Source organism: Anguilla rostrata, chromosome 5 (genome assembly GCF_018555375.3).
Source record: "Anguilla rostrata isolate EN2019 chromosome 5, ASM1855537v3, whole genome shotgun sequence".
Lineage (NCBI taxonomy): Eukaryota > Metazoa > Chordata > Actinopteri > Anguilliformes > Anguillidae > Anguilla > Anguilla rostrata.
This window is the reverse complement of record NC_057937.1, coordinates 18,802,649-18,825,589: the sequence shown is the minus strand read 5'-3', so window position 1 is coordinate 18,825,589 and position 22,941 is coordinate 18,802,649. Positions and strand designations below refer to the sequence as shown.

At 42.4% G+C, this 22,941-nt stretch overlaps 2 protein-coding genes across 2 annotated transcripts in view; one reads left to right on the top strand and one right to left on the bottom strand.

The window, feature by feature from the left end:
• zgc:173742 (DNA topoisomerase 1) overlaps positions 1 to 22,941 on the bottom strand; it is a 566,006-nt gene that overhangs the window by 33,351 nt on the left and 509,714 nt on the right. The window lies entirely within an intron of this gene.
• On the top strand, positions 3,312 to 22,779 carry mlycd (malonyl-CoA decarboxylase). The gene is made up of 5 exons (XM_064335485.1): positions 3,312 to 3,944; positions 14,767 to 14,879; positions 15,503 to 15,659; positions 16,140 to 16,292; positions 22,018 to 22,779. The coding sequence occupies exons 1-5, from the start codon at positions 3,390 to 3,392 to the stop codon at positions 22,555 to 22,557; spliced, it is 1,518 nt and encodes a 505-aa protein (XP_064191555.1). The 5' UTR covers positions 3,312 to 3,389; the 3' UTR covers positions 22,558 to 22,779.

Below are 22,941 nucleotides of genomic sequence, written 5' to 3'. Positions count from 1 at the left end.
TAAAGTACTTTAAGTTAACTAATGGCTTACTTTGTTCATCCGATTGCAGAACTTGTATTCTACAGATCATTGCTATCGGCACAAGAAATGGTAACAATCTACATTGTCAAATGATATTGAATGAATGCCTCAGTAATCTAATGATAACTTGGTTGGCTAGCTACTTGAAAACCATATATAAATCAATTACGAAGGTGAACAGGATGAAACTGGCTAGAGCCATAGGTAGACAGCAAACCACAGCTAAGAAAACAGACAAAAATGTTTAAAAAAATAATGTGACAGTGATATCTGTACCCGAACAATAATATTGATAATATTAGGGATTATACTAAAATACATGCTTGTGATATGCCCAAACCTTTACATTGTTTTAACTTAAAATGTGCCCTCTGAGGTAAACACTTGACGGATGACAACGGTAACTGAGGATAAGGGGACTTTCTGCAGGCCTTGTTAAAGGTTCAGGTGCAGCCTGTATTAGCTTCAGGAAGTTTGGTGTAATTGGTTAAGGGTTTTGTTTGTAACAAATTCCGGGCAAAGGACAAAACAAATCTGCTGAAGAAGAGGCAACTTTCATCATGTGTCCTCCCCTTGAAGGTTTCTTGCTCTTTGGCTCATAATGGATAGGCTCTGTAGCAGAGATTATTTTTCACATAGACACATGGTGGAGTACCCTGCATTAGCAAGTAACAGCTAAACCTATTCCTCAGTGTGCCTTGCTTTTATTCTCTTTCTTCCCTCCCATCTTGTATGTAGACTGTCTGTGTATTTTTTATTCTCTGGGTGGCATGTCCATATATTATTTTGGTAAAAGCATGCTGAGAATGTATTTTACTTTAAAAAGATTATTAAATACAAAATATGTAAGTTATAAGCACAGGGATATTGATCATATATCACCAATCTATCACAGGGCACACACACCATTCACTCACATACTCATACCTATGGGGAATTTAGAATCTCCAATTAGCCTACCTGTATGCCTTTAGACTGTGGGACGAAACCGGAGCACCCGGAGGAAACCCACGCAGACACAGGGAGAACATGCAAACTCCACACAGAACGGCCCCAAGGGTTGATCAGGACCACAGAGCAGTCTGTGTCAGTCCAAAACCACTCTTGTGGTTGTGTACACTCTCTTTCTATGAAGCTTTTGATGCCAATATCATGGCACTCTGGGGCTTTTCCATACTACACTCAGACCTTTATGTGCAATACTTAACATCGTAATGTTCTAGAACAGCATTTGCATTTCTGTTCTCTTTGCTGGGGCATCTGCCCCTTTTACCCACCCTTTCCCCACACACGCTGCTCCAGCCCCCCGCCCTCTCCTGGTTCAAGCCTATGCCATGAGACAACCCAGAGGCCTAGATGCATCAGCTTGATCCTCCTGATCTTCATATTGATGTGGATTTCTTTGCTTGGACTATTTTACCAGCTAGTTTAATGCATCTGGCTATAATATGCCCACCCTATATGTCTATTTGCTCGGATAGATTCCCTGTTAGCTGTCTATTACCATTTAGATTATCTTTAACTACTGACACCAGGCAGGCCAGATGAATCTGAATTCCTCCTGAGATTACTTCCTACCGGGGAGTCTATTTTTATTGTCACTGGGGAGTCATTTATCTCATTTGATGAATGAGGGGCTTGGTCTTTTCCAAAATTTTTTGTCTGCGACTGCAAAGCATCTTTGTGACAGTGCCTCTCTCAAAAGTGATGTACAAATAGAATTTAATTGAACAGAAATTGAATTGAATTGCAAATGAAAAGTAACACCAACACACATACACACAGAAGACTGGGGAAGACACTAACATCTTAGATGCCCAAGCAAGGCAAATATGCATTTGTACATTTCATGTATTTTCTGCTATAACTGCCTTCAAATAATCCTAATTGGCTGTTGCTATTGCTTCAAATAATGTAGGTCATGACTCATCACCAATCAGGCGGAACACAGGATCCCATTCTCCAGCAAATGCATTCAATTTATTTTTCTTTACATAAGATAGTCTCACTAGTGAAATCAAACATCGGCCTAATACATTTTTAACAAAAAGGATACATTAGGAGAAGCTTTTTTCAAACATGGTGAGTAATGTTAAGCCACATTCACATTAGAACTACTATTTTCTGTGGAGTGCGCATACAACTTCATCCAGTCTCTGCATTGACTCACAGAAAGATATGTATTTTTTTCATTTTGATCATGTAGCAATTTATTACTATAGCGTACTGCCATATTTAACACAATGTCATGTCATAGCCTCAAAACCAATTGAGATATGAGGTATTTCATTGCTTGCCAAATGAAAAATATATAACAGTGTAGTAGTGTAGTATAATGGGTAAGGAGCTGGTCTTACCTAAGGTCACAGGACACTGTATTTGTACCTTTGACATAACCAGCATTGTAAATGCATTTTAAAAAATGCATGTTATGTAATTTAAAAACCGGTTTTTTAAAGAGGGGGGCTTGATTGAAAGAACCTATTTTCCATACCACAGAATTTCCGACTATATTCGGCGTTCCCACTAAAACCTGTATAGGCCAGACAAAAACACAGTGTGGAAGTGGATGTCTAGAAACGAATGTGCTTAGCAGTTTAGATAGAGTATTTGAAATGATTTTTACTTCCCTGTCTCAAATCATTTTAATAGGAACAGCACCTAATGTATTACAATACAAGCATCTTACATGATTTTTTAAAATTTTCGAATATTGTACTAGAGTGGAATATATTTTAACAGGACAGTCAATGTGTTTGTGTTAGGAAGTAATACAGATCTACACCTACAGTATTAAGCCTGTATCCATGTGGAATTATGTATTTTATTATATAATGTCTTTAAAGGTTCATTGGTGTCTTTAAAGTGCTGAGCTCAATATATAACTATCAAAGACATAAGCTTCATGATAACAAGTTTTTTTTTTTTATTACTGGCTTGTTATCATCTATTGAGACCACTAACCAATAAAGTCACTTTTTACGAAAAAAAAAATTGCCTTAGCATACAAGTCATATATCAAAGTAAACTACAATGCTGTTTTGAAGACGTGAAACTATTCCATCTGATTTTTAAAAAAAAGTACATAACTCAATGTGAATGAGCAACAAAGAGCATCTATTCATAAATACACTTTTTAAACAATTTAATCTGAATTTTTTCAGTGTCAAAATCTGTTATTAGTGGATGAATGCACGATTAAATAAATGTTTATATGTATGTTAATGACTGCGTGAAGAAATATCCTTTTTATTCGAAGCAAACGAGTTCCGGAATAGAACACTGTGCCTTTAAGAAACCGGAAACGCGCACATACTGTACCCGGGTTACACGTTTATTTTGGTAAGCCCGCTGGCTTCCAGACTGCGATGACGCCTTTACACTTATTTTGTACACTACGCTGTGGTGCAAGGGGCTTGATACACCGAGGCGTTCTTTGCACTGGCATCAAATTCACAGCCTGGGATTGTCGAAACGCGCGCTGCTACACCACCTCTGCCGGGCAGGCCCCTGTCAAGACTATGGAGGAAATACTGAAGAGGACTGTGGCTCCGTTACCCCCGTATGAGACGAGAGATAAGTCTCCGCCTCCCCCGGAGTCCAGCAGCGTGGAGTTTATGCATTTTTACAGAAGCTTAGATAAGGAGCAAAAGCTTGAATTCCTGGACAGGCTATCACGGGATTTTGGTGTGGACCACAAAAGCGTTTCAGAGCTGGCCGCGAAAGCAGTCGAAACGCAGCTCCGGGACTTGCCGACAGTCCTTCAAGTGGAGGACAGGCTACGATACATCCTGACCCCTCGTTACAGACAACTGTTCGGTCATATTAGCAGGGTAGAGGGAGGGGTGAAGTTTTTGGTGGATCTACGCGCAGACATGATCGAAATAATTTCATCCAAAACCAGCGAAAGTCCTCACTTAAGGGTAAATAATGCATATCGCTGTAAACGAGTACAGTGGCCCTGCGTTGTCAATCTTCACAGCAAACGCTTTTTGTGAAATAGCTAGGTTTCCAGATGGAAACTTACTAAAACAGTTAACATAAAGCATCCTCTACTACATGACACACATCGTATGAAATATTGTCTTAACGGCTAAATATGTATTGGGTGCCATAATAACAATAATAATAATTTACACAATAATAATAATAAATGTGCATTGTTGTTATTATTATTATTATTATTATTATTATTATTATTATTATTTCTGTTTTGCCTTGTAAAGGTTTTTAAGATTATTCCAAAGCAGTTCTAATCAATACAGGATGTCTTCAGTTTCAGAAGTTTCTAACATCAGTGAACTTTGTTCCATTACTTTATGCCTTTTCTGGATTTCACATCGGCCCAAAATAGCATTTTTGACCGATTTGAATGAAACAGAACCGTCTATGCAAATAGGGCTGACAGAGTTATCTGACTGGACTGACTGTTTGCAAGTGCTGTTTTGTTGATTAAGAAAAGACAGTTATTTGAAATGAAAACGACTTTTCTGACTACTGAATGGACAGTAGGTCCTGTTTGACCAGTATAGTCATTCTACCTCTTTCTGGAGCACTAGTCGCTCTGATACCCCAATAACAGGTTAGGTCTGCTGTGGGTTTTGAACTGTGGCCCTTGTCCATCCCCTCCACAAAACAAGAGATAGCCTATTAGCCTGCTGAGCTAAAGACTAAGGACCACAGGCAGGGGAAATCAATCACACTTTCATTGTTTCTCAGGAGGGGTGACATTGCTTTCTGTGTTGACGTGCAAACTGATGGCTGTGAACTCTACTATGCTGCAGCCTTGTACTCTCTTGCCTCCCCATCCACCCTAAACTTGTTCGATTTGTGGTGTGAATTCAGAGATATTCCACTGTTCCAGCGGTGCTTTAATGTGTTCACAGTTGCCCAACCCCTCCCATGCTGAGTGTTAGTTACCATGGTGATATACTTCAAAAGAGTGCATGGCGGGAATCTTCGAAGGAGGAGGATTTAAATTCCGACTGGGCCAGCCTTCATCTCACTGGCTCAGAACATGCCACATTTTTTTGTTGGGGGGGTGGGGTGGGTAGGGGAGGGTGGCGGGGGGCTGCAGAGCTGTAATGAGTTGAATAGGATAGCACTGGGACAGGAAATTCTAATTGTTCTTCAGTTAACTGCAGCTTGCATAGCTCGGCTCTTATCATACCCTTCGGTTTTTGCCTGTTCTCTTTATAGGTGTAAGGTCATGTGATGCTGTAGGTGGTTTTTACAGTTGCTTTTTACAGTTTTTAAAAAAAACTTGCTGTTCTACCGTGCTGCCTGTGCAAGCATTTTTTCCCCCTCAGCTGTTTTCTGTTTGAGAAAAATTAGCTGGGGAGGTTAAGTGGCAGTTCCCAGGTGATACAAGGTGACCTGACCGTGGGGGGTGTGATGTTCACAGACTGCCCTCCCTTTTATCAGCTGACACTTTTTTCTGAGTTCCTTCCCCTTCCCCATGGTAATATCTGGTTTGTGTGTCACCACCATGGACAATCCATCCAGCAGGGATAGAGCTAGGCCTCCATTTTACATGTTGGTTAGAATGTTAGCCTATGGATCTGAGGCCTGTGTGATATTGTGGCATATTAGTTTGAGTTTGGGCTTGGCTCTGGAACTGAGGACTGAAAGTGTATGTTGAGTAGTGTTTAGAGTGCTGGACTGTAGATCTGAGAGATAGTGAGGAATAGTAGTTAGAATTCTGGACTCTGGACCTGAGAACTGTGGGTTAGTGTGGAGTAGTGGTCAGAGCACTGGATTCTGGGCCCGAGGACTGGGAGTTAGCCTAATGTAGAGTAGTCTTGGAGTGCTGGACTATGGGCCTGAGGACTGGTGTCATAGAAGTAGATTGCATTTATAATTGTGCTCTCAAATAAATTTTAAAATTAAAGGGGGAAAATTGACCTTGGCCACTGCCAATGTGTAGCACCCAACTGGATGATTTTGTAGCAGCCATTTTGCACCAGAACACTCACCACACACCAGCTGAGATGAAGAGAGATAGACAGAGCACTAGGGCTGTCGGTTTTGAATATTCTTTGAATAGGATTCAGTGTACTTGTAGTAAAGGGTTAACAAGTCCTGTTTTTGTATTGTCCCTATCTGTCAATGATTTATGTACGAACCTTCAGTGGAACATTACGTCCTTTGCCTTTGTGCCCTTCTAGCAACCCCTTGTGGACGTGCATGACAAGAGGTGCTTAAGAGTATCCTATAAATTTTATGGCAGTGCAATAAATATAAAAATATAGCTTAATCAAAACGCTGTTATTTGTTGGAATTCAATATTCAAATGATTTTTTTTTGTGTCCTGGTTTACAGCACTACAGAGCGCTGGACTCTGGATCTCAGAACAGTGAGCTACTGAAGAGCAGTGGTTAGAGCACTCAACGAATCTTGATTTTGTTCCCTCAAAATTTTTTGATTTACTCTAATGCGGGCGACTACATCTCAATTACGCAGTGAAAAATCCGACCGAGTCAGTGGTCTACATAACATGCAACGTAGCATGAAATTGTGAGCGTCATAAATCAACTCTCTAGCAAAGAAACAGTACAAATGTAATGCATTTGTGGAGTATCTCTAGGAGTGTGTGTGTGAAGTGACAGTATGGCCCAGTGGTTGAAGAGCTTCAATTCTCAGTCCCTGCTGTTGTACCCTTGTGCAAGGTAAAGCGACCCGTTTGCTTTGGTAAATGTGCAGCTGTTTCTATGGAGTATATGTAAAAATACGGCTGTGCAATCCCCGCAGATAAGGGCTTAGCAAATATGCAGTGTAAAGTGTTTTTGAGATTATGTAACCAATGGTTTTTGGCTTCAGTGCACAATAACAAGATGGAGAGCACCACTGCAGTACTTCGTTATGATGAAGTGTGTGACACTGGATAAATTAGCGGGTGCTGGTGTTAAAAGCTTCTTTAATTACTTTTGTAGCATCCAGAAATGTGTGAAATGATAACAGCTCTTTATTACTCTGGACCATGTGTTTAACACCCACGGTAATGCTGGAGAGGGTGCTTGGTTGCTTCATAAATAAAGTTAGGGTTTGGAGTCTTGGAAGGTACCATCTTAAGGGGGAGGGGGTTAGAGGGACACATTGCTAATTGGTTAATTAAGGCTTTTGGGAGAGGAAGATAAGTCAGTGAAGCAGCAGAAACATTATGATTTACAATTTTTTATGAGGCATACTACATGACATGGTTATACAGTGCAGTGAAAAAGTATTTCTTCTCTTCCTGATTTCCTCTTTTATTGCATATTTGTCACACTGAATGGTTTCCAATCTTTGGACAAAATGTAGACAGGGAAACGGAGTAAACAGAAAACATTTTTAAAAAGTATTATTTCATTTATTTAATGAAAAAGTTATCAGACACCCATATCACCCATGTGAAAAATTAATTAATTGTTATTAATCAACCAATTTAGCAAATTTCAGCTGATTGCAGCTGGCTCTGTTAAATTTAAACCTCACTCGTTTGGAACCTTACCACAAAGTAAGCACACTATGCCACGATCCAAGGAAATTCCAGAAGAAATGAGAAAAAAAGTTGTTGAAATATATTAGTCTAGAGTTACGAAGCCATTGCTTAGGGACTCCATCGTACCACAGTGAAAGCCATTATCTCCGAATGGAGAACACTTGGAACAGTGGTGAATCTTCCCAGGAGTGGCCAGCTTTCCTAAATTTTTCCAAGGGCACAGCAACAACTCATCCAGGACATCAGAGAAGATCCCAGAAGATCATCCAAGGAACTGCAGGCCTCTCTAGCCTCAGGTAAGGTCAGTGTACATGACTTCACAGAGACTGAGCAAAAATGGAATTCATGGGAGAGTAGCAAGTCAGAAACCACTGCTAATCAAGGGAAACATCAACGCTTGTTTCACATTTTCAAAAAAGCACCTGGATAATCCCCAAGCCTTTTGGCATGAAGTTCTATAGACAAATTAGTTAAAAGTAGAACTTTTTGGATGACAGGACTCCCTTTAAGTCTGGTGTAAAGCAAATACAGCATTTCACAGTAAGAACATCATTCCAGCAGTCAAACACGGTGGTGGTAGCGTGGTGCTACACAGCCTTGGGACTTGAACGACACTGCCATTATTGAAGTTACCATGAATTCTGCTCTGTGCCAGAAAATTCTTAAGGAGAATGTCTGGTCATCTGTCCGTGAGCTGAAGCTTAATTGGGTCATGCACCTGTGTTTTGATCCCAAACACAAAAAGTGAATCCCCATTTAAATAATTTAAAAGAAACTCAATTTTAGAGTGGCCTAGTCAAAGTCCTGACTTGAACCCAATAGAGATGCTGTGGCAGGACCTGCAATGAGCAGTTAGTGCACAGAAACCTCTCAATTTGTCTGAATTATAGCAGTTCTTCAAAGAGGAGTAGACTTATATTGTATCCACCCGCAATGTAAAAGACTGATATCAAATATAGGAAGCTTTTGGTTTCAGTTATTGCTGCTAAAGGTGGTGCAACCTGTTGTTAAGTTTTAAGGGGACAATTACTTTTTCACATTGGTGATATGGGTGTTTGATAACCTTTTCATTAAATAATAATTTTAATAAAAAATAATAATATTAATAATAATATAATAATTAATAATCAAAAAATGTTTTGCACTTACTCTGGTTCCCTTTGTCTAATATTACTTTTTGTCTGAAGATCTGCAACCATTTAGTGTGACAAATATGCAACAATAGAGGAAATCAGGAATGGGGAAAATATTTTTTCACAGCACTGTAAAGGCCAAGAAACCTGAAGAAGAGAAGCAGGGCTGGTGTATGTGGAAAGGAAGTGTTCTGAATAATGTTTTGAAGGCTGTGACATAGAAGTGGTTGGTTTTGGCATAGAAAGGGACACGGAATTTTTCCTTGTTCTGAAATCACAGTAATGACTGCATAGGCCTACATCACAAGTTCTAGATATTCCTGCTGTAGTTCCAGAATTTTCTGGTTGACACCTAAGGTTCCTTCAGTGTTGTGCGTGTATGTCTGTATGTGTGTGTATTTGTGCTTATGCGTACGTGCATGCGTGAGTGCATTGTGTGAATTTATGTGGGTTTTTGTGTGAGTATGTGGCTGTGTTCCTTGAATGGATTTTCATATGTGCTGTATCTTTTATACGCCTGCACGTGGTTCGAGTTTATTCACGTGTCTGTGCTTGTTTTGCGTTTGCTTTGTTTATGTGTGTGTGTGTGTTTATACTGTATGTGTATCTGTGTGTGAGAGTTGGCACAGACTGGCAGCCAGTGACCGCGAGCTTTTTAAATACCCCTCTGGAATTCAGCGACCTGAACTCTGCCCCAGATCTGTGAGCTCTGTGAGTTAGCGCCAGCGCTACATGGACACAAATTGGCTACTCGCTCACTCACGATGCCCTCGTGGGCCACGATGAGGCAGAGGACAGGGCTGGCAGTGACAGCGGCGGTAATTAGCATATGGCTTGTCCAGATGTTTTATGGCTCCTCTCAGGACCCTGACAGGAACGGAAACTTCTATTTTAATAAAATATGTTACATTATGTTATGTAATATCACAGTATTTACAACACTTATGTTGCTGCTTTCAGATATTGTAAAAAAAAATATATATATATTGTGTGAAAAAATGCTCAGCTGTGAAATATATATTTTTTTATTACATTTTCAAAAAAGTTTACATATTTACATTATGTTTAAGGATACAGTTTCCATGGGACGGTTGAAAATGGTCATCCCAGGTCATCTCTGGTCAAGTCTGCGTTTGTTTACTTCCTCGAGGACTGACATTCCATAAGAGACATCTCTTACGTACATGGGTGTCCGAATGTAACGGGGAGCCAACTTGGGTATTAACTCAGATTACAAGTTACATTCCCAGGTGGGACACTGGTGGTGTACCTTTAATCATGACGCTTAACCTAAATATCTTCAGTGAAAATATCAATCGGAGTAAATGGGATTATAAACTGTGTGCAACACACAAAGCAGCATAAGTTTCTCTAAATAAGAACACCTGCTAATTGTCTGAATTTAACTGTAATGTAAAATTGTAACTAGAACCATTCATGCTTTGTGTTAAACTTGACTGTGCTGTCTCCAACCTGAAGACAGCTGAGTGCTTTTTTGCTTATTGCAAAAACACCACGGTTTGATTTTGCTTGTTTTAGACTATGTGTGTGGGTGCCTGATTGACCAACAGGGCTTGCTGGAGAGCAATGATATATCCTCTCTCTCCATCTGTGGGCGATGCCACTGCCGATTTTGTGTCACCCTGTTCGGCTGCCCAGCACACTTGGCACCGAAACTCTGGTGGATTTGATACCATGGGGTCGATCCACATGTTAGAACAGTACTTCAATAGGATGAGCCACCCACCCAGGTGCCCATATTTTTACACTAGACTAGAGTCATTTCAGTGCTGTTTGCTAAAGTACGATGTAAACTGGAGATTCCAGCTGCCTCTCAGCTGTTTGTTTGATGTGTATACCTCAGAATCATCTCCAGCTGGAACCAATAAGAAAGCGGATTTTGAACACAGTGGGTCAGAGCCATTGGCATAGAGTCACATTGCAGTCTCACGCTGGCCCCTTCAAGCACTATTGGGGGGTTATACATGTATTTACCAAACTGGACGTGTGCCACTGTATTTTCTCCTCAAGTCTTAATTCACAGTGTTCACTGGACAAAGCCCTTCATTTAGGATGTTTTGCTATATCATGGTATTCCTCATTGCAAGCTAGTTAAATCCTTCAAGGGTATAACTCCCCCCTCTATGTATTAGATCTGACGAAAATGTTTGAAGTTAAGTTTCTAAATCCCAATAGTACACTGCCAGCCAGCTGAACCGTGGAAAGTAAAGTATATACTGCTGTGGCTGTTAATCATATCACGCATTCATTCATCATATCCGGGAGCTTTTTTGAGTGAATACAACATTTTTCTTCAGCCGTTGCGGAGAAGAAACCCCATCATGGTGGGTAGATCCTTTGAAGAACTGCCACAAAGATTTGTTGAGAAAATGCAAATGTGCTACATTGCACAAGCCTAGTTGTTATACAATTTAATTATTTTATACCATATCACTATTAACCCTATCTTTCCCTTGTCAAATACCCAGACAGTTAAAAACATAAAAATTTTGCTTCCATCAATGCTTGTGAATTCCAGGTTTTGGATCTAGTTTTTGGCTGCCACGGCATGTTTTAACAAGAAGTTTTTGCGGAAGTTTTCCAAGCAAGTGAACAAAGAGATATCAAATTATCTCACTGAGCACAGGAAAGATGTGGACATTCAGACCACTGGCTACACAGAAGGTTATGATTTCACTTGCTCTAGAAAAGTGAACTTCCAGGTCCAACTTTAAGACAGCATGGCTCCCCCAGTTGAGTAGAGCATAATAACAGAAGGTAACAAGAATAGGCCAATCAGCCCATCTTGGCTTGTCTTTTACCTACAAACAAGAGTATCCAGGACTGTGGCTATCCGTGATTTGAAAACTAGAATAACTAATGATGAGAACAGGCCATCCAACCTGTCCTGGCTCTTCATCTACCTGCTGACTGGACTATCCAGCACTGTGTCAAGACAAGCTTTTACTACGACCTAGCAAGTTCCATGCGTTGGCAAATCTCTGCGTAGTCTTCCTGTTGAGCAGAGCACGGTACCAGACATTGATTCCAATTTCAGTGATCAAAGATAACATAGACCTGAAATACCCCAAGAAACGAGAGAGCTTATTAGTAATTAAATAATGAAGGTTCCTCGTTCTAGGGTGTGCAGTTATCAGAGCTGCCAGGGCTGTCACTATAAATTCTAAAGCACATTTATTTTCACTTTTCGTCCATCGATTTTCCCATCTGCTCTACGGTGAGCTGCGGTATCTCAGAAAGGAAAGGCCAAGGGGTTCCCAGGCTCCGCCTCCCCGACATGCTTCTGTGGTTCCGCTTGCGTTGTTTGTCACCACGGTGCGGCAAGCATGAGGCTATCCAATCACAAGAGACAGAGGGTGGCCATGGGAGCCAAAACTTCAGGGACCTAAAACTTAAATCCTGGAGGCTGCAGCGTTAGCTTATTTTCGATTGGCTAAAGTTGAGTTGAGTTCGCACAACTTGTTTCCATGGCCTGAATTGACTTTATTGAAAGAAAATCAGGAAATCCAGCAGATGCCGTAGTTGCTCACAACTGGAAATTGAGATCCACAATGTGCATATATTATCTCAAGGTTTTTTTTCCAACTTCTTTCTGATTTGTATCACATTATATGGAGCTCTTTGTCGGCTGGTTGCCATTGTCATGGGGATGTATCTGTCCAGTGATTGTTCTCCAGTCTTAAATGTCATGCGATCAAGGAGTGGGTTCTTTATAGTACCAGCTGGGTCCTGAGTGCTGTGCATTCACTGAGCTCAAAGCAAGCAGACAACCGAGCAATTGTGCATCTGCTATGGAAACCCACTTTGGCCTAATGAAAAATGTGCATCATTTGTACGGCTGAGGCTGGAGATGGGATCGGTCGGGCCGCAGGTATCATTGAGCCTAAAGTGCACCACTTGAGGTTCGTTTGATCCGTCTTCCCTCGCCTCTCATTTCCTTGTGCCGGTTAGACTGCAGTGCTGTAGCTTTGCCATTACCAATGCCATAACTATTATCTGCCATCTGGAGGTGTTTTGCATTTCAAACGCAGTGCTTTGCATGAAGGTTGAGAAGGCGGTGTCTCCTCGCTGAGTGTGCCTGTGCTTGCAAGCAGGCGTTTCTATTACTCCTGTCCGGCCAGCGGAGGAGGGGTGGCCCCCTGTAGCGGGGTTTCTCCTGAGGTTTCTCCCCATTGGGGAGTTTCCCTATTTCCTCACTTGTTTGCTTTTTGCGGTTCAAGCCTGGTTTTTGCCCTGGTTTTTCCTTTTTGCTTGTGAAGCATCTTTGTGGTAGTGTCTCTGTAAAAGAAGCTATGTAAAAGATGCTTTACAAATAAAATTGAATTGAATTTCTTTGTGTGTGTGCACGCATGCACGTATGTATTTACTGTAGAAACTGGGGAAAAGTTTAAAGGGCAACAAAACTGGTTTCTAGTGTGAAATGTAAGTTATGAGGAAAGTTACTTAATATCTTAAAGCTCAATAAAAGGAGAAGGGGAGGGGAGAGGTTGTTTGAGGATCTGAAGTTCAGAACAGGGATAAAGTGAATTCCAATCGATTTTTCAAGTTGAGCTCTGTCAGTGGAACAAGGGAGCAAAGGTGTAAAGCAAAAGGTAAATTCCACACAAATATCAGGACGTATTTTGAAAGAAAATGATCCATGGATGGAATAGCTTGGCAAGTCACATCCAGGTTCGATACAAATGTAGACACTCTAGTTTGTTGGTAAGTGGTGAACATAGAAGGGCTGAATGGCCTTTTCTCATCATTATGTGTTATAATGTTCTTATGTGTTACTGCATATGTGTGAATGTGTACATGGCTCATGTCCCATTTGGCAGCCGTATTTTCCTAGCTTTGCTTTTATGTATTGCAGCTGATTATCCTTAGAAACACTGTAGGATTCAATCTCCCAGAATGATTACTTTTATTTTTGGGCTTGGCCAATAAACACTCTGTCACCCCGAAGGCCAAACACGAAATATACCTGCCATGGGTGGACAGGAACAGAAGGATGAGCCTCTCTCACACGCACGTACACTCTCAAGCACTGCACTCTGAACTTACACACACACACAAATGCAAACACACATACATACATATACCCACACACGTGGAACTTCATGCCAAACCGGAACTCAGTATGACTCAGCTATATCAGTCTGGAGTGTGTGTGGAGAGAAAAGCTCAGGAACAACAGAGGGAGACATTGAAAGAACAGGAAGGACTGCAGTTCTGAAGCTGTAATTTGGCCGGAAGAGTTGCTAATTCTAATTCAGGTCCATTTAGCAAAATGGAAAATGTAAATAGCATTCATGTACAACTAAGCCTTCTTATTAAGCACAGTCTTAAAGGACAGGAAGTTCAGAGAAACAAGGAGAACAATCTGAACACATTGCATGCTTGTGAGCATGTGTGTGTGTGTGTGTCTGTGTCTGTTTATTTTTTAGCCTATAGCATTTTTGTGTGTGTCTATAGGGGGGCATACATGTGTGTGTGCGTGAGATAGTGTCTCTTAGGGGAGGGGTTTGCGTGTGTGGCTGTGTGTGTGTTTGTCGAGAGTAATTTGTGTATCTGTGTGTGCTTACAGAGCTGTGTGCTTGAGTGCATGCACGTGTGCGAGTGCTTTGCTAGTTCTCTCGCTCTCTTTTTAAACGAAATGTGACCCTGAGAGCTGATTGCACTTACCCAAGCTCCTTTTCTCCATAAATCTTCATTGCTCGCAACCATAGCGACTAATGAAAACATCCAAAAAGCAAATAAACACTCTGCTGAGGGGAGACAATAAAAACTCAGATCCCCACTGCCGCTCTCATCTCCTTCCTTTAAAGAAAATTGACAAATAACTCGACTGCAGATAAATTGCATCATAAATTAATTTACCCAGGAACTCTTTGCCCGTAGTCATGCTTCTGCACTGTGCCCTCTGCTGACATTTCCACAAACTCCAGCATTGTCCTTAGTAATTTAGTATAGCTGTAAAGCTGTGATCTTATAATTAGAACCGCTACAAATCTTCTCATAGCGACCGTGTGTATGGACAGAAGCATAGTCTACACACAGAGAGGGTGTGGAGGCTTAGTTGTTTTACATTGTGTTAGTGTTGTTTTGACATTTCTCCCTACCCTTCAGGACCTTAATGGGACCCTGAAAGGCCTGCTGTCAGAATGGTTTTCTGTTGGTTTGCTCCATCTGGAGAGGGTTACCTGGCAGTCCCCCTGCGAGCTCCTTCAAAAGATTAGCCAGTTAGTAATACGGATGCTATACACTACATGCACAAAACACACTGCACACTATACACTACATGCACTATGCACACTACATACTATGTACTGCATGCACTATACACACTATACACTACATGTACTATACACACTGCGCACTATACACTACATGCATTATACACATTATACACTATACACTAAATGCATTATACACACTACACACACCATGCACTATATACACTGCATGCACTATACAAACTCCACTATACACAACATGCACTATGCACACTACACTACATGCACACACACTACACACTATACACTACATGCACTTTGCACACTACACTACATGCACACACACTACACACTATACACTACATGGACTATGCACACTACACTACATGCACACACACTACACACTATACACTACATGCTCAATACATATTATACTGTATACATGCATTATACACACTGGATATTATACACTGCATTCATTGTACACACTACACACTATGCCCTACAGGTATGGACACTACACATTATACAGTACATGCATGATACACACACATGCACATACGTGTCACACATATGTTTTTTCCTGGTGTGACCCCTTGGTAACCCCACGCCCTAACCCCCCTGCCCAGATACGAGGCGGTTCACCCCGTGAGGAACTGGACGGACATTAAGCGCAGAGTGGGTCCTTACCGCCGCTGCTATGCGTTCACCCACGCCGCCATGCCTGGAGAGCCTCTCATCGTCCTGCACGTGGCCCTGACTGAGGACATCTCCAACAACATCCAGGTGAGAGCCCCCCCCCACTAGGTAAGGGAGCACGGGATTGGTCAGACTTGCAGTCAGTAAAGTGATTGCTTCAGTTGATAAACTGAGTTAAACTGATTGCTGGCCTGATGGAGGATCAATGTCCGTAAATATTTCCATAGCAGGTTTAATTATACAGGAACAGATTGTAATGTACTCTAAGCACGTATTGGTGGCAGAACTTAACTAGAATTTGTAGTTTAGCGCCAGTGTAAGAATGCCTCACAGTCTCTGCAAACCCTGTTTTCTTAACTCTGTTCCAGAGTATGAAATGTCTTTCCTGAAGTCTTTTATTTTCCTAACTTGTTTGACTAATAATGCATCTGGACAGTTCCAAAAGTTTCATCCACCAGTAGTCTCTTCGCTTCTGTGGACTGGTCAGTCACAAATATTTTATGTTCATTTCTTATCTCTCTCTCTCTCTCTCTCTCTGTCTCTCTCCTTTTCTCCTCACCCCCACAGACCATCCTGCGAGAGTTTGCTACTGTGGACACCGAAGAGGACGTAAACAAGATAAATTCGGCTATTTTCTACTCCCTCTCCTCCACCCAGGCGGGGCTGCAGGCAGTGGACCTGGGGACCTACCTTGTCAAGAAGGTGGTGCTCAAGCTGCAGGTGAGTGAAGCCAGAGCCACAACAAACCCCATTCAGCCCTTCTGGGCCTCCCATTTACCTGTGAACATACACTGTCCTCAACGCACTGGGGTGTATGTGAGAGAGTGTGTGATGGTGTGTGTGAAAGAGTATAATGTGTGTGTGAGTGTGATGGTGTGTGTAGAAGAGTGTGATGTGTGTGAGAGTATGATGGTGTGTGTGATAGAGTATAATGTGTGTATGAGTGTGATGGTGTGTGCGAAAGACCATGATGTGTGTGATGGAGTATTATAATATGATCGTGTGTGTAAAAAATTGTATGATCATGTGTGAGAGACTGTAATGGTGTGTTAGACAGTATGAGGGTGTGTGTGAGAGAGTGTGGTGATGTGTCTAAAAGAGTATAATGGTGTGCGTCAGGGAAATCATGATTTATGGCCTACATGAGATGAACCGCAGACAGGAGCTTTCAACGTCTGCCACCCCTCACAATTACACATAATTCAGTGGCCTTCTCAGCTCTCAATCACTCTGATCCAAGGAAGCCACTGTCAGATTTCCCTCAACCCCACAATCCCAAGCTCACTGACATCATCACCAACAAAGAACCTGTTTGTATCCAATTACAGGCCTCCATCATACTTAATGGAAAGAGACAGAGAATAAAGTAGCAGCACGGCTTCTCTTCACCCTGGAATGTTTCATTTTTTCCTCTTTTTTGAATATTTTGTTTTGATCCAGTTTTCGTCCCCTTTTAAACAATACTCATTTGCCGTCCATCTCGTTTGGTCATTCTCAAACACCGTACTTTTTCTATAAATCCCCCTGTCTCTTTCCGCCTGTTGTTCCAACATGTCTCTGGTCAATGGCTTGTTCTTGTGATGACTGCCTGTCTCGTGTTGGCTCTGCACTGCCCCCTGGAGGCGAGACTGGAGACTGCAGCTGGATCGTGCCAGCCTCCGGTGCCCTAGGGGCAGAGAGAGGGAGAAATAATGAAATTTCAGCTGTCACCATCGATCATCATGAGAGTAGGAGAGATTGCGTGTCTGGGAGCTAAAGCTACCTTTTATTAAATGAGGAGAGAATTGGCTGGAAAAGCAGGAGGCATTCGGCTTGATAGATTCAAATTACTTTTTTTTCAAGGCCCATCTCCATAAATATATAAACATGGAGTGGGTTGGTTAACCCTCTCTTTCTGAGCGCACTCCATACAGTCGCTGAAGAGGAATATTGGCTAAAAAAACTCGAAAATGTTGCCATTTTTAATGAGATTCAACTAAGCCGGAAAAACGTAATTTAGTGGGGTACGTATGGCCACGTGTGATCACCTTAGTGTGTTTGCGTTCGTGTCTGTGTTAGTGAGGTCAACAAGGGGCATCAGTGCGTCATTGACAAGCTTAAACGCTTCCTTTTCAGCACTGAAATTTACACAATAGAACCTTGCAGACTTGACCGTAAGACAACAGAAAGACTTTCAGGGGCAAATGTACTTTTGTGATTTTTTAGTTTGAGAGTGATCACTCGGACGTAAATGAGGAAAGCACTGAGCGGTCTACATGGGCAGAGGTGGTGGGGGTGTAAAATGGCTTTGCACTGTAAAGAAGAGAGCCACTTTAAAATAAAAAAAGAATGAAAAGGTAATGAAATTTCTGCTAAGGGAAGAGTTTTCATCCAGCAGAACTTGACCTCTGACCTCTAGAGACCGAAGTTCATGTGGAACATCCTGTGCTCATTCACTCCTCATCTCCGTTGGCTAGTGGCTGGCTTAAATAAAACACAAACCTGTGCTTCAGGCCTATGGCGCAGCAAGAGGAATGGCATCCTCTTACCTGCAATCTATTATTAAACCTGTCTCACCATGTCTCTTCTCTACTGTGGCCCCTGGTCCATATCCTGCTGCTGACTGAAAATAAACCCATTTAGTCTGCATCTTGGCTCACCTAGCCCTGACTTCTGAGCATTTCACATTAGTTTCATGGCCCTATCTAATGCTAAATTGCAAACCCGTATCCCCTAAACATTTGTTTCCTAATAATGCTGCATTCCCTATGTCCCTCTTGCACTTACCACAGCATCTAACTTTGTTCTAAGACTGTGCAGTTTCGTCTTTTAAGTTTTGGTCCTGATTACTTGGCATGGTCGCCGTTGCCTAAACCAGTATGTGTGTGAGTCGCTCTGGATAAGAGCATCTGATAAATGCCTGAATGTAAATGTAATTTGCTTGAAGAGAGGGCATTACTTCATAAGGTCAACCGAGCAATGCATGACAAAATAACTAATGAGAGAAACTGAAAATAAACGACCCAAGGAAAAAATTAAAATTGAGGGAAGGGGAGACAGACTGAAGAAATGAAGAAGAGGGAGAATGAGAAGAGAGGGAGAGAGAATGAGAGAGAAAATCAAGTGAGAGAGGTTGTTTCAGGCCACTGAAGTACTCTGTTTCATTGGACAGGGTTTCAGTTCATCTTGTGTACTAACCGCCCTGAGAGCTCCACACCTGTTCATACCAGCAGAGTTAGAGAGAGAGAGAGAGAGAGAGAGAGACAAGGTACAAAAACCATCAACCCCCATACATTACACAGAAGGAAAAAAGAGTAAGAGAGAGAGAGAGGGAGAGGGAGAAAGGGCAAAAGAGGATAAAAACAGAGAGAGAGATTTCACAATAAATGCAAGTGATGATAAAAAAAATTTTAAAAACAAAAAACACAAGACCCCTGCAAAGAGAGGCAAGTAAGACCCATCTCTACAGTCAGTAATTGTGAAGGTCCAGCCTCCCCTCCCCATCAACGTGACACAGGGCCCCATCAATCCCCCACAATGACACAAACTTGGGTGGGTTTTGGATGAGAGAGAGAGAGAGAGAGAGAGAGAGAGGAGATGAGGCGAGGGAGACACAGGGTCAGGGAAGGAGAGAAGGAGTTTCAAAGAGAATGAGTGGGTGAGAGGTAGCGAGGGAGAGTGAGAAAGGAGAGGAAGTTGGAGGGAGGGAGGAAGGGGAGTGAGACAGGGGTCAAGGAAGGAGAGAATGAGTGGGTGAGAGGTAGAGATGGAGGGAAAGAAAAAGAGATAGGACTGAACACACAAAAGCTTTTATCATTACATAAAACCTGCATTTTATAGTACACCAACTTAACTCACCTCAGACCCCCCCCCCCCAACAAAAAAAAGAAAAAAGAAAGGTTAAAGGTCCTGGAAGCTGAAATCTCTGAATTCTTTGCTAATGTGTCATTTTAATATGTTTTTCACATTCACAAACGGTTCAGAAATAATTAAAGTTGACTTTTGCAACAAAAAAAAAAACGTCTAAAAGCCTATGTCAAAATTGGCTTGCTTTCCCCCTTGACTAAATGGCAGGTTTTCAGTGGGTGGGGTTAACTGGGTGTTAGTTATGTAACAAAAACACTAAGCCCAGTGAAATCCTTCCTACGTGAAAATGCCTAAGCATTGCCCCTTTTCTGGATGCAGCAAAAGCAATATTGTTTTTTCCTTTTCCCAAAAATGAAGAGACCTGCAAGAAGTGGGTTTCATTTCTGGAGCTCGCACGGACTGTGATATTGCAATAAAGCTTCGTCAGTATTTACTGTTCCATTTTCTCCTGGAACTTGTCGCAGAACAGATGCGTGTTGGATCGGTAAGTAGGCCCACTGTCAGCTTGCGATAATTAAATAGCTTTCAAGCTTAGACACGTGGAATCAAAGCCTTTCTTTATTCGGGTTTAATGTTCGGAGTTTCAGACTGCTGTAGAGTCTTATGTCAGTGGACAGTAGCTCAGTGTTAGAACTTTGTTACACGTTGAATGATCTTCAGCTTCAACTCTACGATGGTAAAGTCTAGTTTATGTTGCTTTCTTTCGTTTTGTCTGGTAATGTAATGTTACTGCGTGGGACAAACTGGCTGTAATGTAGCAAAGAGAAGCATTTTACGTATGACACGTCTTGCATATATGAATGTTAATGAGCGCAGGATACAGGCCCACCCTGTCCTTGTTTGCTGAACAGGTCACAATAATCTAATTGTGTTTATTACTATTTAATGGTTATAAATAGGTTAAAAAACTTGAAACAAATATTAACAAGACAATCAATTGTAACTTTTGGGGAGTATAACCACAATCTGAATCCTGGACCTTTAAAGCCCAACACACAACAGTCAACCCAAACACGTCTCCATCTCTTCATCATCTGACACCAAAGAGCCCCCAATACACCTCACCTTTTTAAATGTTGCTACATCATTCATCATTTTGTAGTACTCAGACTATGGCACATAGAGACACATCCCCTAAACACCCACTACACATCAGTGCCTCCCCCCCCCCACTTTGATATGTGTTACCTATTTAGCAAGTTTTGTCTGCCCATACAGAAAGTTCAGCAAAACCGCCCTGTGTCGCTGTTGAAAACTGTATGATGGCCACAACACAGAGGTCCCCAAAAGAAAAAATAAGCACCCTAGCCATAAAACAACAGACAAAACACAGGCTTCAGCCTTTCACAATTAATGAAAAGTCAGAATGTCTCACACACAGGTTCCTCCTTGCTTTGTTTATTGAGCAACATTTCCGCAAAATATGCCTTTGTTAGTGTGCACCTCTGTAACTTTAAGGTGTACGGCATTTTTGTGTACAGCCTTTCACAGTTAACCAATAGGCCCTGCACTGTTCCAGGGCAATATAGAGAGAAAGAGAGACATTTGATCTTTAACCAATCCTCTATTGGAACAGCCTTTGCAGTTAAAACTCAAAATGTACAAGACATTTTAATAGACTGAACAGCTCCCCCCATACATATATGCAAGCCCCACCCTCCCAAACACGCGCATTCTTTTCCATCTACTGAATCATTTGTACGTGTGCTGTTAACTGTGCCATTATTCAAATCACACTTCTCTGCTTTAGCCACCATTAAAAAGACAAAACTACGGACTCTTGTACTATACTGCACAGTACATCTCCCAGTACACATTCATCTCCCTCTTCGTGTCTGCCCATGGCAGGTGTCCCGAAGCAGTCTCGCAGTGCATTTTGAATTTGACCTCATTTTGTATTCGGGGTCACATTTGGAGCAGTGAGGCAGCAAAATGTCCGCCGTGGCGTACTGCCAGAGGGGGCGCTCTGCTCCCCCCTGTGACCTCAGTGGAGCGCGGGGCGGCGTCGGCCTGCCTCTCCCGGCCGAGGGGTCGCGTGCAGAGCCCCTGAGACGGAGTCGTGCCGGCGGGGCCCAGTTTGTTACCGGCGTTTCGGAAACGACGGTCTGAGAGGAAACAGCATCTCTGTGTGACGGCAGAGTTGAAGAATTTTCAGTGCTTCTCAATCCTGAGAGAATCTTTGTGCGTGCTGTAAACACACAGTGCTGTGAAAGACTGTTTGACCCCCTTCCCGATTTCCTCTATTATTGCATATTTGTCACACTGAATGGTTTCTGCTCTTTGTATTATAAAATGCAATACTGGACAAAGGACAAAATGCAGTATTAAACAAAGCGAACTTGAGTAAACACAAAACACAATTTTTAAATTATTATTTTGTTTACGTATTGAAAAAGATATCAATAGTTATAGTGATGCTATGAATAATTTATTCAGTAAAGCTTTGACACATTTAGAATCAGGACCATAATATGAACCACTGCCCAACTAAGCTGTTCTGATGGGACCTATCCCTATCTCTCTCTCTCTCTCTCTCTCTCTCTCTCTCTCTCTCTCTCCCTCTCTCCCTCTCTCCCTCTCCCCTTATCTCTCTCTCTAGGGTGAGTTTCCCCACATCTCCCAGTTCTCCAGCCTGTCTCCTATCCCAGGGTTCTGTGCCTGGCTGCAGGGCCTGCTGAGCTCGCAGCGCAAGGAGGGCCGAGGGGCGGGGCTGCTGACGGAGCAGGAGTGGCGGGAGGTGGAGGAGGCCACGGGGTCGGCGGGCGGGGCCGCGGACTCCCTGCGCAAGCTGCTGGCCAGCGGCGACTGGGCGCGCTCGGAGCGGCTGGCTCGGGCCCTGGAGCCGGCCCTCATGCGCCTCTGCGCCTGGTACCTGTACGGCGAGAAGAGGCGCGGCTACGCCCTCAACCCCGTGGCCAACTTTCACCTGCATAACGGCGCCACCATGTGGAGGCTCAACTGGCTGGCCGACTCCAGCCCGCGTGGCATCAGCGCCTCCTGCGGCATCATGGTCAACTACCGCTACTTCCTGCAGGAGACCAACGCCAACAGGGCCGCCTACCTGCAGAACAAGTCCATCGCCGCATCTGACCAGGTGCTCGGCTTGGTATCGCAGCACCAGAAGAACAGTAAACTGTGACACTGCCCCCTAGTGTTCGAGAGGACACATGGTACAGCCTTATAACGCAAACCTGTAGAGCTAGACTCTGTTCTACTCCAGAGAGGAGTTTCTTTTTTGTCAAATCAAAGAGTTGAATTTATCTTGAGTGATCTTTCTTGTGTGTGCACTACAAAAATAAAACAACAAAAATATCAAGGCAATTTGAATAAGAGCAATACATCTTATCTTTTTCTCACAAGATACATTATCTTGCCTTGCACTATTTACATGGTTTATTCAACTTGTTTAAGAAAAAAAATCATCTTTGGTTAACTTGCAAAGATATTATGTCTAATTGAAGTTTATGAACTGAAACAAATACCACTATGGGCAAAAAGGTTATTTGAAGCAGGCTATCAGCTC